The following is a 15483-nucleotide window of genomic DNA, read 5'->3' on the forward strand; positions in this document are numbered from 1 at the left end:
TGAGTATTTTGGAAGAATCATTTCCAGTTCATAGAAAACCTCTGCATCTTTGGCTACTTTGAAGTTTAGAACAAAATGTATATATTTAGGGAGCTGTGAAGTTACTGCTGCTCTGCATCTGAATGCTGCCTCTGAATCAGATATTCCGTAATTTCTCCACTAGCATCTGCATGAGTTGAGACAAGGGAGTTTAAATAATGAGTCTGTCAGTGGAAGCAGTAAAAGAACACAAATGTCAATGTTCCGTGCTTCAAATGAGGAAATGTTCTGAAATTAATTATGTGATAAAAACTCCTCTATAAAAAGAAATGAGAACAATGTAAAGATAAAGTACTTTGGAGCTAAAGACATATTTTAAAGAAGAGATAAAGCAAGTTGGGATCATAACAGAAAATTCTGACATCTCAGAAGAATCTTTCCAGCTCTCATTCAAAAATGAGAGAAAATTCAAAAATTTTCCTTTTTCTGGGACTTGTGCTTCACTGCTGTACTGTAACATGATGTTTTCAGGCATAACTGTGCCTAGTGGGTTATTTGTCAATGGGAGGACAGAAAATGCCTTTTATTGTGACAAATGCTCTTGTTTGCCACCTGCAGATTAAAGAATTAGAAGAGCAGCTAGAGAATCAGTCACTGCATAAGGAGATTAGTCGCCTTAAACAGCAACTAGAACTTTTGGAGGAAGATAAAAAAGAACTGGAGCTGAAGTGTCAGCATGCAGAAGAAAAAGCTAGGGACCTAAAGCACTCAGGTAAAATTGTGTAATAACTTTCATTTTAGGGGTAAGGTGTATATGTATGGGATGGTTGGTGCACATCTACATTTGAGACCCTAGAAGCTTTTTTGTAGCAGTGACCCAGACCTTTGCTTCACTAGACAAAGTACAGCAGCTTCCTTCAGCTGCAGAACAACTGTGTCCAAAATGTGTGTGAAGGAATAACCTTGTAAAACTTCTGTAAGGAACAAAAATCCTGTAGTTAGGTTGCCCTGAGTCTTACAGATGAATAAATATATGGGAATAGGTGTCTGTGTGAAAGACACAAAAGATTATACCTGGACTTCAAAGTCACTCAGTTGATTTTTATTTTTTTTACCTTTTAAAATTTAAAAGCAAGTTTAAAATACTGCAATTTTAATTTGAATCTATCACTGCAAGAACAAAGAACCATATCCACTTTGGAAATAATTTTCTTACTTCTGCCATAACCTACTGCACATAAAGCAGTTGCTAAGGATTTTTGTAACTAAAAGAAATTCAGGACTTTTTTTTTTTCTGTTTCTGCTCCTCCCGAATTAATTATATTTGACAGCATTTCAAGTGCAGAAAAGCAATTTCCACATTTTAGGTCTGAGATGAAAACAGGAGAGAAAAAATCCATTCTGCCACGACCCAATTTTGACCATTTTTATGGGGAAAGCCCACACCGCCAGCAAGAGAGAGACAAGTCTGGAGGTTGAAATTGTTAATTTCTTTGATCTCTTGTTAGTTCATTCTCAAATACAACCTCTGATACACCATTGCAGAAATGGGATCAAGTTTTCCCTGCTCTGTCATTTTATATGGAGAATCCTGTGTGAGGGAGAGTTTTAGTAATAACTCAGGTTGGAGGCAGCTGTTTTAATGGGAATCCTGTGCATTGTTCTTGGTAGAAAATGTCAAAAAATGGCCTTTGGGCAGTTGTGTGGTTTAGTCTTGTTTGTTCTTTAGTTAATCAGTAGAGGGTTTTTTTCTCAAACCATCAGAGCTGGTTTTTAGAGGGGATGAGAGAGCCCAAGAGCTGACTGTGGGTTGTTTCTTTGCAGTTGATGAGCTTCAGAAGCGAATCCAGCAGTCTGAAAATCCTGCCCCGCCTCCTCCGCCGCCTCCGCCGCCGCCTCTCCCTCCTCCTCCTCCTCCCAACCCCATTCGGTGAGTGCTCCCAGCCGGGGCAAAGCTGTGCTCTCTGCAGAAGCACAGCTCCTTACATCAGCTGGCATCCAAGCAGAAGAGTGTCTTTAAAGGAAAAACCTGTCAGGTTTTTCCTCCTGAGCTGCAGGACGTGCTCAGTGCCCCACCTGCCCCCAGACTTACCAGCCTGACCAATTCTGAGCAGTGCCTGCCTTGCCAAGCCTAACAGATTGTCTAGACTGTGATTTTGGAGGAGGAGGGATACCTGTCTCCTCTAAATTTAGGAGATTATTTTTTTTTTTCTATTCACCTGATAGCTGTAATTATACACTTGTGAAATGCTTTCTATTGCCAAGAAAACTCCTTTGAACCAAAGGATATGTTAGATTATTGTGTGTCCCTTCATGTCAGATACTGATGATGAAAATGCAGACTCCATTGAGTTCCCACAATTACTTTCATAAGTTAAAAAGGAGAAAAAAAAATAACAACTGAAAATCACCACCCAGTCATCAAGCATTTTTGGGCAAAATTATCAAAATTTGGCTTGATTTCGACAAAGGACTACAAAAGAGGATGACCAGTCTATGCTGATGTATCAGGCATTAGACCCAGATTAATCAGCAAAACACTAAAGGGTGCTTAGTTATTTTTAAAAACTCAGCTAATCTTGATGTTGTCTGCTTGGTTTTAAAAATAAATGGACTTGGATGACAGTTTGCTGCCTTCTGTAATAGAAATGACGTCCAGGAGTCTCGTTAACTACTGTGTTAAACTTAGGAATAGATGTGAGTATTGGGGAGAATTCATCCCTTCATGCATCTTGCATTGTTTTTAGAAACGAAACATGTTCAGGAATATTGTGTTTGGCCTTTTGCTTCTTTTATGTCCATTAACTCATTTGGCCTGCTTGCTCCTTTCTCACTGATAGATAGCATGAATTAACTGTGTAGGGGTGTCGTGGGATTTTTGTTTAAGTTTGTGCCCTTTGCTGTTTGGAGTGGGTGAAACCATTAATTTTCAGCCCTTTCATAGCAAAGTCAAACTGTTTCCTCATGCACTGTGATGTGGTTGTGGATGGAAGTTGTTTTAGGACATAGGCACTGGATGCTGCATTTCTCTGGGGCAGAGTTTTGACCTTTTAGGCAGGGATGTCATTCTGCTGTGTAAGGAATGATGTTCAGTAGTGAGTGACTGGCCTCACTGGCACATCAGATGTGCACAGGAGCTTGTACTTGTTCTTGAAGATGAATCATTTGCTGGTGTGGACTTTTACATTGTGAATATAGTGAGGGGATAATTATTTGACACTGTAAGAAGATTACAAACTTGGAAATGGTGAGGAGATACTGATCACCATATTTAAGTGTCCTCTGGAGAACAATACTTCAACATCTACAGCTCTTCTTTCTATTTATTATGCCAGAGCAGCTTCTGTTTGTCGTGTGTCACAATGAGACCCTGGCTTTTAATATTCTAATCTGGAGTGTTTTGATTTGTGCCTAATGTCTGTTAAAAAGAAATAAATTCCTCTGGTGCATTTTGATGGGAGGCATTGTGGGGGGTAATTCAGTGCATCTGCATTCAAGAACCATTAAATGAGTCTTTTGTAAGTGCTGTATAATCAGGTATAAGCAGGCTGGTGGTGTGTCATGTGCAGGCTCATTCTGACAGTGGGGACCCAGGACAGAATGACAGTGGGGGACCCAGGACAGAATGACAATGTGCAGTTTCATTTCCCCCCAAGGTCTCTCATGTCAATGATTCGCAAGAGATCTCACTCCAACACCAACGTGAGCAAGAAGGAGAAACCTCCTCAGCAGGAGTCAGGTATGGCTCATCCCTTCTCAGGCTGTGTGGGTTATCCACTGGACTGCAGGAAAGGAGCTGGGGATAAAGATGTTTTGATTGTCAGCATTAACTACAGCTCTCCATGTCCAGCACATTCCTCTGACTTGCAGTCCAGAAATGGGATTGCAGCCCTGGAATATGTGCACCAAGATGGGAAGTGATATCTTTGGTACTATAGCTTTGGTATTGCTAGGAGGGGTGGCTGAGGACTCTGGGGACTCAGAGAGAAGGAGGCTGAGGAGTGACTCTATTGCTCTCTGCAGCTCCTGAGGAAGGGACAGGGAGAGGGAGGTGCTGAGCACCTGGGATCCAGCGACAGAACACATGGGATTGTTTAAAACTGCATCAAGGAATGCTTAGACTGGACGTAAGGAAGAATTTATTTATGGTGAGAATGGTCAGACACTAGAAAAGGCTTCCCAGAGAGGTGGCTGGTGCCCCAATCTTGTTAGTTTTTGAGGCCCTTAAGAACATGCTCTAACTTTTGGTCAGCCCTGAAGTGGTCAGGCTGTCAGACCGGGTGGTCACTGCAGGGCCCTTCCAGCTGGAACATTTTGTTGTATTCTACTCCAAACTTCTTTGAGATCCCAAATAAATTTGTGTGGCCCTCATGGGCACCTCTGCCTCTACAACTGAACTGGACATCAGCATCCAATTTACTTCTTCCAGAAGGCTTTGAGTATGAACTCAAATCCACAGTCTGAGGCTGCAGGTCAAAAACCTCAAGGGAGCACCCAGCACTTGCTGTAACTGGAGAAAAGTTCTAATCTTCCTGCCTGAGCTGCAGCATGTGCAGGGCTTTGTGCTTCTACAAGTTACCTGGAAGAGGCAGAAGACCAAACCTACGAGCATTAAACAGAGAGCAGGTTATATTCAGCATAATACAGGGAAATTTCTGAACTTCCACATGGCAATTTCTTCAGTCCAGAGCCTCTCCACAGAGCTTGTTTGTTAAATACTTCAGTTTTTGTCCCTCAATTCATATCTTGTGAAATTACCACTCAGAGTTGACTGTAATTCTAATCCTTTAATAACACTGAAAACCTAAAACAAAACAGTCTTGCACTAAGGTGGCTCTGCATGCAAAGTAACAGCTGAAATTGCATTTTATTGTTGTTAATGGAAGCTGGAAACTTAGTAGGTTGAGAACAGGAGTTAAGTACAGATTTGCAAATGACTGTGAGTGCCTGAGGAGTCAGGGCTAGTTAGACAGGCATTGCCAGTTAAATAACCAAGGGTTTTCTTGCTGTTTCTCTCTTCCTTCTGAAACAGCAGGAGTTTGTTTTTAGTGAATTGCTTAACTCATTTGCTGCCACTTAAACAAAGAAGGGAACCTGGCTGAAATTATAGGATATAACTGTTAAAAAAACCCCTGCTGTTAGCAGACTAATGGTATGTAAGTCAGGCTGGATTGTTGCATGGAACCAACAGGCAGGAAGTGGGGAAAGAGAGCATTACTCCTCCCATTCTCAGGTGAGGAGCTGAGGAATGGAGTGACTTGGGCAGGTCCCTGGGGGAAGTTTTGGGAACTGGTTACCAGTCTGAGAGAAACAAAATTATTGGTCTGGATAGAATAGTTAGAGAGATGACCTTGTCTGAGATCTCTGATGAAGGGTCAATCTTATCTTTCAGTAGAAGTCCAATTATGGTGCCTTGATTTGTCAGGGTTCCTTACCTTGAAGCATCCTAGATGTTTTGATTACACCTTTTTGTTGAGACTGTCACAAGCAGTGATTGCAGGAAATACCATGAAATTCACTCTTAGGTTCTCAACTCCCCATTCTTTCATTATTTATTAGTAAACTAACAGTTCTGACCTTTCTTCAATTACATATAAACTGCTTTTCCTCTTAATAGTTGAGTTGTCCTTAAAATAAAAATAAAGAGAGAAAATTCTTTCTTGATCTAATTATGATATCAAACTTGAGTCTTGTTTTAACCCCTGTTAAGGAATTAGAATGAGTGATTCCTATGCCATACCACCAATTAAGCTTTTATATTTGAAACAGCCTGTTTGTGAAATTAAAGCCTGACATTAAATCAGCTTAGAATACATAAACCACATTTCTATGAATCATCAATAGTACCCTGACAAGTGAGAGAGCAGAAGTCTTTTTAAAATTCCTGTTACATAAGGTACAAGGGTGCAGCTTTGAATAGCATCAACCCTATTTCTCCAAGTATTTAAGTGCTCTTCCCCTCCCTCCCCTTTCTGGTATGTTAAGGGTCTTTTCTTTTATTACCCAGAATGCTGATAAGTTAACAGGTATTATTTAGGTTCATCACAGATCTTCCTATGTCATCTGAATATTTTGCAGTCCTGATACCAAATCTCTTGGAAAAGCAGCCATTTCCTTTCATGGTATTTCAGTTTTTCCCTTTAACTCGATGCAGTGTTTTTTGGAGGGGTGGGTTTAGGTCAGGGTGAGGTGTTGGTGTGATGTTCTTGCCAGGTCCTCAAACCCGTGAGAAATGGGGGAGTCACTCTCATGGGGCATTAGCAGCTTCTCCTGTGTCAGTGCAGCTGTGGGAATTCCTGCTGGGCCACAGTGGAGGCAGAGCTGTGTTCTTCCAGTCCCTGGTGCTTCAGCCTAGAGCACTGAGCTTGTGCAATTCCCAAACAGGTCCTGGAGCTTTGTGTTTCTCAGGATGAGGGCCCTGCTTCTGTCCAAACTTCCGCAGTTGGGCATTTGCAAAGTCAGGATCCTCAGTGCAGAGTGGCACTTTATCCTTGAGGAGCTGGGGACAGCTGAGCTGATAGCAGAGATCCCTGTATCCTGAATGAGAACGTGGTTTTTACTTTGTACCATTTCTCTGAAGTTCTTTGTTCTTTGACTTTTTTAGCAGGTGAAGAAGTTACAGATCTGAAGAGGCAAGCTGTGGAAGAAATGATGGACAGGATTAAAAAGGGAGTTCACCTGAGACCAGTCAACCAGTCAAGCAGGCCTAAAACAAAGGTTTGGAATAAGTAGCAGACCAATAATTTTAGCTAAGTACAGTAATTTACACTGAAAGTAAACTTTTCTGTTATATATTCAGAAGAATACATTTTCCTCCCCTCATTTACTTTGCTTGATTTTGGATAAAATGAAGTAGAGCAGCATATAACTGAAGAACAAAAACAAAACAACAAAAAAAAAAAAAAAAAAAAAAAAAAAAAAAAAAAAAAAAAAAAAAAAAAAAAAAAAATAAAGGCAGCAGTAAGTAAGCAAAGGCCAGTTTCTTTGACACAGAAAAGAAGCTTGTAAACAAACAGCTGCTAAGAAACAAAAAGCACAGAGAGAATACCTGAAGTGGTTAAAGGGGATGATCAACAAGTAGACTGCATTAACACTTTGTTTTTCTTTTATGCAACACTTACCCTTGATACCTTAATACCTACTGTAGAACATTGCTTACCTCCTTCACAAAAGCATAATCTTTATTTGTAGTCCGTGGTTCACAGTGCTGAGAGCTGAGGCTTTTCTCTTCATCTGAGTAAGGAAATAGATGGAATTTTAGCCCTGTGCCACGGGAGGAGGGGACAGAGGAATGTCACACAGCCACAGGCCTGGGCAGCAGCCCCTGTGTGAGGTCTGTCTGCAGGTACAGAGTCTGTCCTGGGCCACTTCATGTGACTTTTAACATTTGTGTGTTGTGTTTGCTTACAGCCAGAAACACCAAAGCCCTCTGAAAGTGCAATGAAAGAGCTAAAAGGGATTCTGGTAAGAGGAATCTTTCATATTATATTTCATTTTCTTTTCATTGAGCTGACGGGGCCTTCTGTGCAAACTGTGAAACTTCTGCATTTTGGGTTGAAGCAAATCCCCCAATTCCACCTTTGACTGTGGTTTGACTTAAGGACTCAAGCTAGGAGAATTTGTTTCTGCACTCTTCTCTGGGTTTGTGTGCTCCTGCCACTAGAGGGGATTTTGTGGTCTGTGTCTGCCATAGATTCTTTGGAAAATTTCCAAATACTCACAGTGGGGATGCTTAGGGATGGAGAGGCAGCTGAGTATCTGTACCTAGTCCAAAGTAAAGCCCCTGGACTGCACATATAGTAGATGCAGAGTTGTCCTCATCAACTGGTCTCTTTCCTGTGGCACCAGATTTCTTGTTAGCATAAGTGAAGCTTAAATAAAGCAGTAGCTCTGGTCATTTATATGTAGAAAAAATGGATTCTGAATAGCTGTCCATATAACGCCTTATCACAAAATAAAAAAATTAGGCATGTTTGATCCAGCTGAGAGCAGTGTGCTACTGTTGTGTCTTTTACTCAAGTCATTGCTTGTTGCTTCTTTTGCACAAGAGTTAAAATTGTGTCAGAAGGAACTGTAGTTCTTGCTCCCTGACTTCTGTAACCCTGAAACTTTTGAAGTGCCACTTTGGCACATCAGGTGAAATTCTTCAGTATTGAAGCAAAATGCTTCACTGCCACTGTACAAGGTGAAGCTAATCATTCTCATCACCCTGTGGTTAAACAAAAACAGTTTAGTGGTGTTTTGGGGGATGCAAGACAGTACAGCAGAGTGCAGCCACAGCCTGTGCTGTGATTTAAAATCACCAGTGATGGGTTAAAGTTGCTGTTCTCCAGTCATGTGAAAGCAGGGGAAGAAGGGAAGAAATGGTCTAGAGAGTCACCAGACCCTAATGCTGAGCCCTAATTAGGGGGACAGTTCATTAAATACAGCAGTAGATGGAAAAAGAATAAAATGCAACAGTGAGACTGTGCTTTAAGCAGAATTCCATAATTACAGGAGTAGTGGGATGTGGTGTGCTGTTTGCACCAGTGAGGACAGGGCTGTCCTGCCCAGGCTCCTTTCTCTAATAGCTGTTTTATTTCTCCAGCACTGTGTCACTGACATCAGAGACTTGATTGTGCACTCAGAGGGAGCAGGGAGAAACCTGCAGGCACTGCATTTCTGTGTCAGGCTCCTTGCTTTTGAGCCTTTCAGGGTATTTGCAGTGCAAGACAAACTGTATAAAATGCAGCTCCAGTCTATTCTTGAGAGCAGTGATTATGCACAGTCAGACAACAAACATGGGGGTGGAATGTGATGGAGTAAACATTTGTTGTTACTATGCTAATTATGCATTTTGTGTAGACCTCCATATAATTGTTACAAACAAAACACATTTATGTTGTGCAAATTCCAGAATTTGAGTGACTCCCTTTTTTAAGTTGCTTTTGTACAGATCTGGAGCATCCTACTAATGAAAAACCTGCTCAGTTAAATTTCAAATACTTTTGAAAGAAATCTTTTTAACTTCTAGGCAGGAGTGAAGAATTAAGAGTTTCTTTGCAGGGCTCCTGAAAACAGCGCAACTTTTGCAACTTGCAGTGCTATTTCCTTTTGTCCTTGACTATTTCTGGTCAAAAGTTATGTGCTTATCAACAAAAGATGTCAATAGAATGTTATTTATGGTCTGGAAAAATGCTGTATGAGTCTGACATGTTTTGGAAGGCTGAATAAATAAGATTTATGGGAAGACTCCGAGGGAGAATGAAAGAGTATATGGGTACCAAATTTCCAGTTGTCTTATAAACATTTTGGGGAAATTTTACAATCAAGTAGGTCCTGATCCAACAACTGATTGCTGTGAGTTGGGAAATGTGTGCAGTATGCACTAAATGTGTGTTTAAATTCCTGGAGGCAAGGTTGTGAGGTTTCAGCCTTTGCTTAAAGCCTCTTTTCCACCCACTTTAAGAAAAGTGCTTCTGGACTTGCAGCTTCACTGATACCACATGCTAGCCTTGGCATTTATTTATGCAGTAATAGCATTTATTTATGTCCTGTATGTATAAAAAACTGTTTCAGCTTGAGATCTACCTCTGCGCAAAAGAGAAACCTTGAAGAATATAGACATAGGGTCAGGTTTATGGCAGATCAGCTACATTATAGGATATAATCTGCTGCAGTTGTAGCTGATAAATACTGACTTCTGCAGATACATGTATACACCAGGATGCAGCAAATCAGGACCATGCTAAAACATAAAACCCACTGGAGCAATAACAGAGGTTAATTATGTGCATAATAACTCCCTAGCAGTTTCTTAAGATCCTTCACATGTTAAGATGGAGGAAGTTGGCAGTTTCCCACAAACATCAGAATTTGTTCATCAGTGGCAGGGCCAGGGCATCTCTCTTCAGCCTGATATCAACCCCCTCATGTGTAGTGAGTGTGGTTTATCCCTGTATCACTGATCCAGGTAGGGCTGGGCTGGTGAGTGGATCCCAGCTCCTCCTGCTGTACCGATGGGAGAACTTGGCACACTCCTCTGGACCTGCAGTGTGAAAGATTCTGAAGTTGTGCATGTGAGCTGCTTGGCATAATCTGTCCTCAGAGAGTTTCTCATGCCTTTCTCTTGCTGTAGGAAACGCTGAATAAATCCACCAGCTCCCGAAGCTTGAAGTCCCTTGAGACAGACAGTGGTGAAACAGAGCTGGAGCGAGTCCTGCGACGCCGGAAAGTGACCACTGACCAGGACAGTGGCAGTAAGTGCTGCACTTCAGGAGCCCTCTGCCTCTCCCTGCATTTACATTCTCTTCCAGATCACTGCCATTGCAGCCACTATGGAGTACTTCACCTTCTTCTACAGTGACTCCCTTCCCTGTCTCACCTGTTGCTTTTCATCCCATTTTCTCCAAGAGATGGCTATGTCGGGATTTTCTGCACACACAGACACATACACTCAGATGCCTCTTTCTATCCTGGAGCTCAGATGTTATTTGCTTGAACCTACTGTGAAAATACTCTTGAAAGTAATTCTAGCCAGAGAAATGAGATTTAGGTCTGGTGATTTGAATTAACCTCTCTGCAGACCAGGGGTCTCCAGTTTTTATGCTGTGCTTTACTGTCACCTTCTGTAAGAAACTGTTATGTTCTGCTTGGCTATAAACACAATTTGTGTAAGTCCATGGCATAGTTGGTGCAGGTGTGGCTGGTTTGAATGTCATTGTAGAGTTTTATCTTGGACTTTACAGACAGCTCACTGACTCCTCATTAGTACTGAGAGCAGGCTTTTCTGCAGTCAGGCTGGGAAGGCACCAAAGCTGTGCCTGGGTGGGCTGTGTGGGCAGCAGAATTTACCCCCAGAAGGTAGGAGGATCAACACAGCAAGTGCTGCCTCTGGTACAAGGAAGGGAGAGCAGGAGCTGTAAATGCAGTACTTTGATATTCTCTTCCACTGGATGCTGTTCATTAAAATTCCATTTTGATTTCTGCAGTTAGCTTGAGTTCTGCTCTGCTCTTGTGTTGTTTCTAGACCAGTCTGCGTAACAGAAGCATTAAACTTTCTTTGGATTTTAGGTCCCACTGGAATCTTGGCCACATCAGAATCAAAGTCTCTGCCTGTGCTGGGTTCAGGAGCCAGTGCCCCACAGGCAGCACTGAGCAAGAAAGATGTGGAGACAGATTTCACTTCCAAAGTACCTAACTCAGGTCCTGTCCCCAACCAGCCTAAGGGTGCTACGGGCTCCAAGCCTACTTTACAGTAAGTAAAATATTGTTTTCTAGATATATTGTAGTACAAGATGTGTTCAGCTGGTGTGTTTGGAAAGTGATTTAATATCAGTTTTGGTTAACAAGATAAATGTACAGTACAACTGTTTAACACTGACTCCCCAAATAATTTGCAGTCTCATGTGAAAGGAGAAATTAAATTCTCTCTAATAAAGTTCTTTTCCTCTAAAACCTGTGAACATTCTTCAAAAAAACCATCCATTTTCTCTGTCAAAAAATAACCCTCAAGAGATTTTGAAGAATAACAAGGTTAAGGGCTTTTTCCATATCCTGAAGAGGGATGATAGTTACATTGTTAACTCTTGATGAAAAGTAGTTCTGGCAAATACTTTAAGAAATACAGTCATGTGAGTCATCTTGGTCTATATGCTGGTGTGCAGGGCAGTTTCTGTTGAACCAAAACAAGTCCTGACTATTACTCTTAAAAATTTGTTGGTAAAAATTCAGAATTACCTTGAAATCTCAAGTTTAAAAAAAATATATAAAAATGCTGCATTTTCACAGATGGGCAGCAGAATCTTTCATCACAGCAAAGAAGACCTGAAACCAGCATCAGAGTTAAACCTACTTCAGCAATTTTATTTCAGATTCCCTGGAGGATTGGTTTGTTCTCCAGCAATACCAGGCTCCTTTTGGAATTAGGCTGTGCACTTGCTTCTCTTGCCTTACCAGGTTGCTTGTCAGTTTGTCATTTCAAGAAAAGGAAAGTGATGAGACAAATCAGATTGGCAAAACATTGTAGTTATGCCTAATTAAACTTCTGATTTCCTGCTGTCAGTTAGAAAATACTACCAGTACCAATTCTAGCAAGTCTGCATTGCTTTGTTCAGAGGATTAAGTCATGACAAATGAGCTGAATATTCAGTTTGCATTTATTTTTATGAACTGATACTTCACTCTTATCCAGGTACTTTCATTATTTATTTTTGAGTGGATAAAGAGCCCAGTTTCCTTTTGTGCTCTACAGTTGTATTTAATTCCCACAGAGAATTAAAAGCAGAATGCCATTTTCAATCATATGTATCTTCCCCTTTTATTTCATTTAAGTATCCTTAGAAGAAAAATTATCTTCATTTTAATTTAATCAGAAAGATTAAGATATTTTCACCAGTTGTTTAGACATGAATAATGCCATTGCATTTTCTTGAGCAGCTACCCTTGACAGAAAGGTGAGGTTGTTCCTGAAAATTGTGTTTGTAGTTTGTGGATTTCTGTGATTTTGAACAAACCAGAAAATACAAGACAACTCCTGCCACCTTTTGTGCACCTTTATTCCACCGAACTAAGTGGAAATTGCATTTACAAGAAAGGAAATGAAATAATTGCAGGCCCCAAGGTCTCACAGAATGCGTGGTGAATTGACTGTGGAAAGGATCTTGTGCTGACAGTCACAGTTGTTATGTGTTATAAAAGCATATGTGAAGCTCAATTTATTTCTCAGCTTGCCTATTCAGTGACATCCCGAAAGACACATTTCACTTTAATTTATCTGTTTAAAGCATTAAAACAAATGTGGTGGGCCAGAGTCCTTAGTGCTGCAGGGCTTGCTTGCACTGAGTCACTGGTGTAAACCTGCTTAATTGGGAACACTCATCCTTGGGGATGGATTTCCAGTGAGAGAGGAGGTGCTGGGGCTCTCCTTCTCTTGTGTGCCCAGGCTGGCAGGAGGAGCAGGGATAACCTGCAGGCCCCACACCACATTACAGAGCAACTGCTTTTCTTTTCTCTCCTGGGTGCTGTTTGCAGCAGAGGGTGGTAGAAGCAGCCTCCAGACTCTGAGGTATGAAAGCTGTTGGAAACAGGGCTCCTTGGAAGCAGGCAGCAGAGGGAAGTTCATCTGGCCAGCAGGCCTGACAACTCAGCTCTGTAATTAGGCAGTTTTCTGGGCTTCCCTGCAAGCAGCTTGGTTTGGATCAGCAGAGCACTTCTGAAGCAAATCTCACTATTGTCTGCGTTTGCTATGCTTTGATTTGTAATCTGGAGTGCCCTCAGTGCATCCTGGATCCCTGGATTCATGGCATGAGTGAAGCTAAACCAGGGCATGTGATCCATCCATGTTTTTGGATGTCCTGGGGGGCCACACAGTGAATCACCCTGAGCCTTGTGCCCTGCAGCAGGGGCTGCTTCCCTCCACACTCTGCTCCTGTTGCACTTCATTCCCTAAAGAGCACTGAACAAACAGTGCCCTGCCTGGACTGGATACCCTGAGAAAACCTCTTCTCCTTATTCCCACTTGATGTTAAAGGATACAGCTCCCATCATTTGCAATTCCTTGAAATCTAACTAAGGTGTGACTTCTTAATCTGTTTGCAGCAGCTGAGCAAACCTTTCCCATCACAGGGGAGCACTGCATGTCTCATAATTGCCAGGTGTCTCTTGCAGGGCGGGGTTTATTCTTTTTTCTTCACCTAGATTTTAATTTACAGCTTGCTGTAGAAAACCTTGGTTTAGAACTCCTAGGTGAGGTGTTATTTCAGTGCAAGAGGCTCTTGTGTGTCTGAAGCCATCAAGGAGATGGTTTGGAATGTGTGAAATTTTGCTGAGGTGGTGCTTAGGGGCGAGACATCAGTAATTGTGTCCTGTAGAGAAGCTGAGGCCTCACCTCAGTGTGCAGGTAACTTCCTCTGCAGATCTCTTCCCCAGTATTTAACCCAGCATGAGTGTAATTTTGGGACAACTGTTTAGAAGAGATGACAATTTATTTTCCTTGGCAGCAAAGCCAGTTCCTGTGACCCCCTGCAGTGTGTAGGCACAGAAGGAGAAGGTGTGTCTGGCTCTGCCCCCAGGTTTTGGATTGTTTGGTGCGGTTTTTTTCAGTACTTGGTAAACATTGTGTGTCTGGGGTGCAGAGTTCTCTGCTGACAGTGCACTACAGAGAGGGTTAGTCTTAATCTGATGATTTTATACAATTAAAGGATTTGTCCTCCCTCTCCCAGCTGTATTCTTAGTACCCCAAATCTTCTACCAGCTCTGCAGGGAGCAGCTCAGCCTCAGCTGGAATGAACTGCAAAGGTTTTCCAGTGCAGCTTGAACGTGGGCAATTTAGTTTAAACAACAGATGAAGAAAACAATGGGATGTTCTGGAAGTTGGAGGTCTCCTCAGTTTTAACTATTTTAAAAGCTACTGAGGCATTTTTCTTAGCTTGTACTCTTTGTGTCCCCTCTCAGTGCAGGCAGAAGCACTCCAAGATTCTTCATTTTTTGAGGTTTTTCAAAAGAAGCACCTGAAAGTGGGAACCATGTCCATGCTAAAGATTGTGTGCAGTTCTGTCCTGCTGGCTGCTATGCTGACCACCTTTGCACTCAGCTGGGCTTAGCAGGGGCATTCTGAAATGGAGAAGGTTTCTTGCACTTCTTTCACAGATGTCTGGTGTTGCAGGTAGCACTGGTACTTCAGTAGGGATCAGAGGGCTAATTCACCGGAGTCACTGTTTATATTCCCTGTAATCACTGCTGGACAAATACTGGTAGTGCTGTGATGGAATTTCTTGTTCATCTCAGACTTTCAAAACTTGGAATTGGTGTGTTTTTTACTGTTGCTCAGTATTAGCCTGTGCTTTTCACTGGTTTATTCTCCTACCTTGTTAAGAATTCTGAAATAATACACACATATGCAGTTTTTTGCTTTTATTCTCAATGAATACTGACATAAAACTCTGTTTTCTAATGGATACATATTACAATGATTTTACAATAGTTTCATGAATAGAACACCGACCCAGGTTAAATAATGCCAAGGTTCTAATATTACCAGAGGAAACAAAGGAAATCCAAGTCTCAGTTGACAATCTGATCCTTAGTTTGTCCTTTTGTACTCCTACTGTACATTTTATGCAAAGGTCAGAGCAGTGCTACGTCACAGGCTTTAGTAACCCTTTAGTATTTACACCTTCTGTAGGTTCTGTAACTATATAAACAGAACAGATTGCTTCTGATAATCTTATATAACAAAGCATGGAATATTGCCTATCCCATAGAATTAATCTCAAATGCATTTCTCATCTAGATCCATATTTCACAGTGCAGATTTGATATGTTTAGTCATAAAAAATACATGCAGACTTGTGAGCAACTGTGTGTGAATGAGTACAATAGAACTAGGTCTCAATTTCTGGTTTAAATATATAGCTGGACAAATAACAAGAATAATGGTAACAGCATTAACAATCTCAGTGAGGGAAGAGCTATGCACTGAACTAAATGCAAATACCTTGGCTGGACAAAATTGAGTTTTTCAGA

The 15483-nt window shown here is 41.5% G+C and overlaps 1 protein-coding gene across 2 annotated transcripts in view; it reads left to right on the plus strand.

Moving 5' to 3' along the window:
- The window catches only part of SHTN1 (shootin 1), a 40964-nt gene that overhangs the window by 20931 nt on the left and 4550 nt on the right, over positions 1-15483 (plus strand). The window contains exons 8-14 of one of the 2 annotated variants that reach the window (XM_041461311.1): positions 598-751; positions 1804-1909; positions 3636-3718; positions 6584-6696; positions 7390-7443; positions 10097-10217; positions 11032-11215. In XM_041461311.1, coding sequence (XP_041317245.1) covers positions 598-751; positions 1804-1909; positions 3636-3718; positions 6584-6696; positions 7390-7443; positions 10097-10217; positions 11032-11215 — 815 coding nt within the window. The remainder of the gene's footprint in view (positions 1-597; positions 752-1803; positions 1910-3635; positions 3719-6583; positions 6697-7389; positions 7444-10096; positions 10218-11031; positions 11216-15483) is intronic. The other variant, XM_041461312.1, reaches the window with a different exon arrangement.

The sequence above is a fragment of the Pyrgilauda ruficollis genome, unplaced genomic scaffold (genome assembly GCF_017590135.1).
Source record: "Pyrgilauda ruficollis isolate IOZ18807 unplaced genomic scaffold, ASM1759013v1 scaffold15, whole genome shotgun sequence".
NCBI lineage: Eukaryota > Metazoa > Chordata > Aves > Passeriformes > Passeridae > Pyrgilauda > Pyrgilauda ruficollis.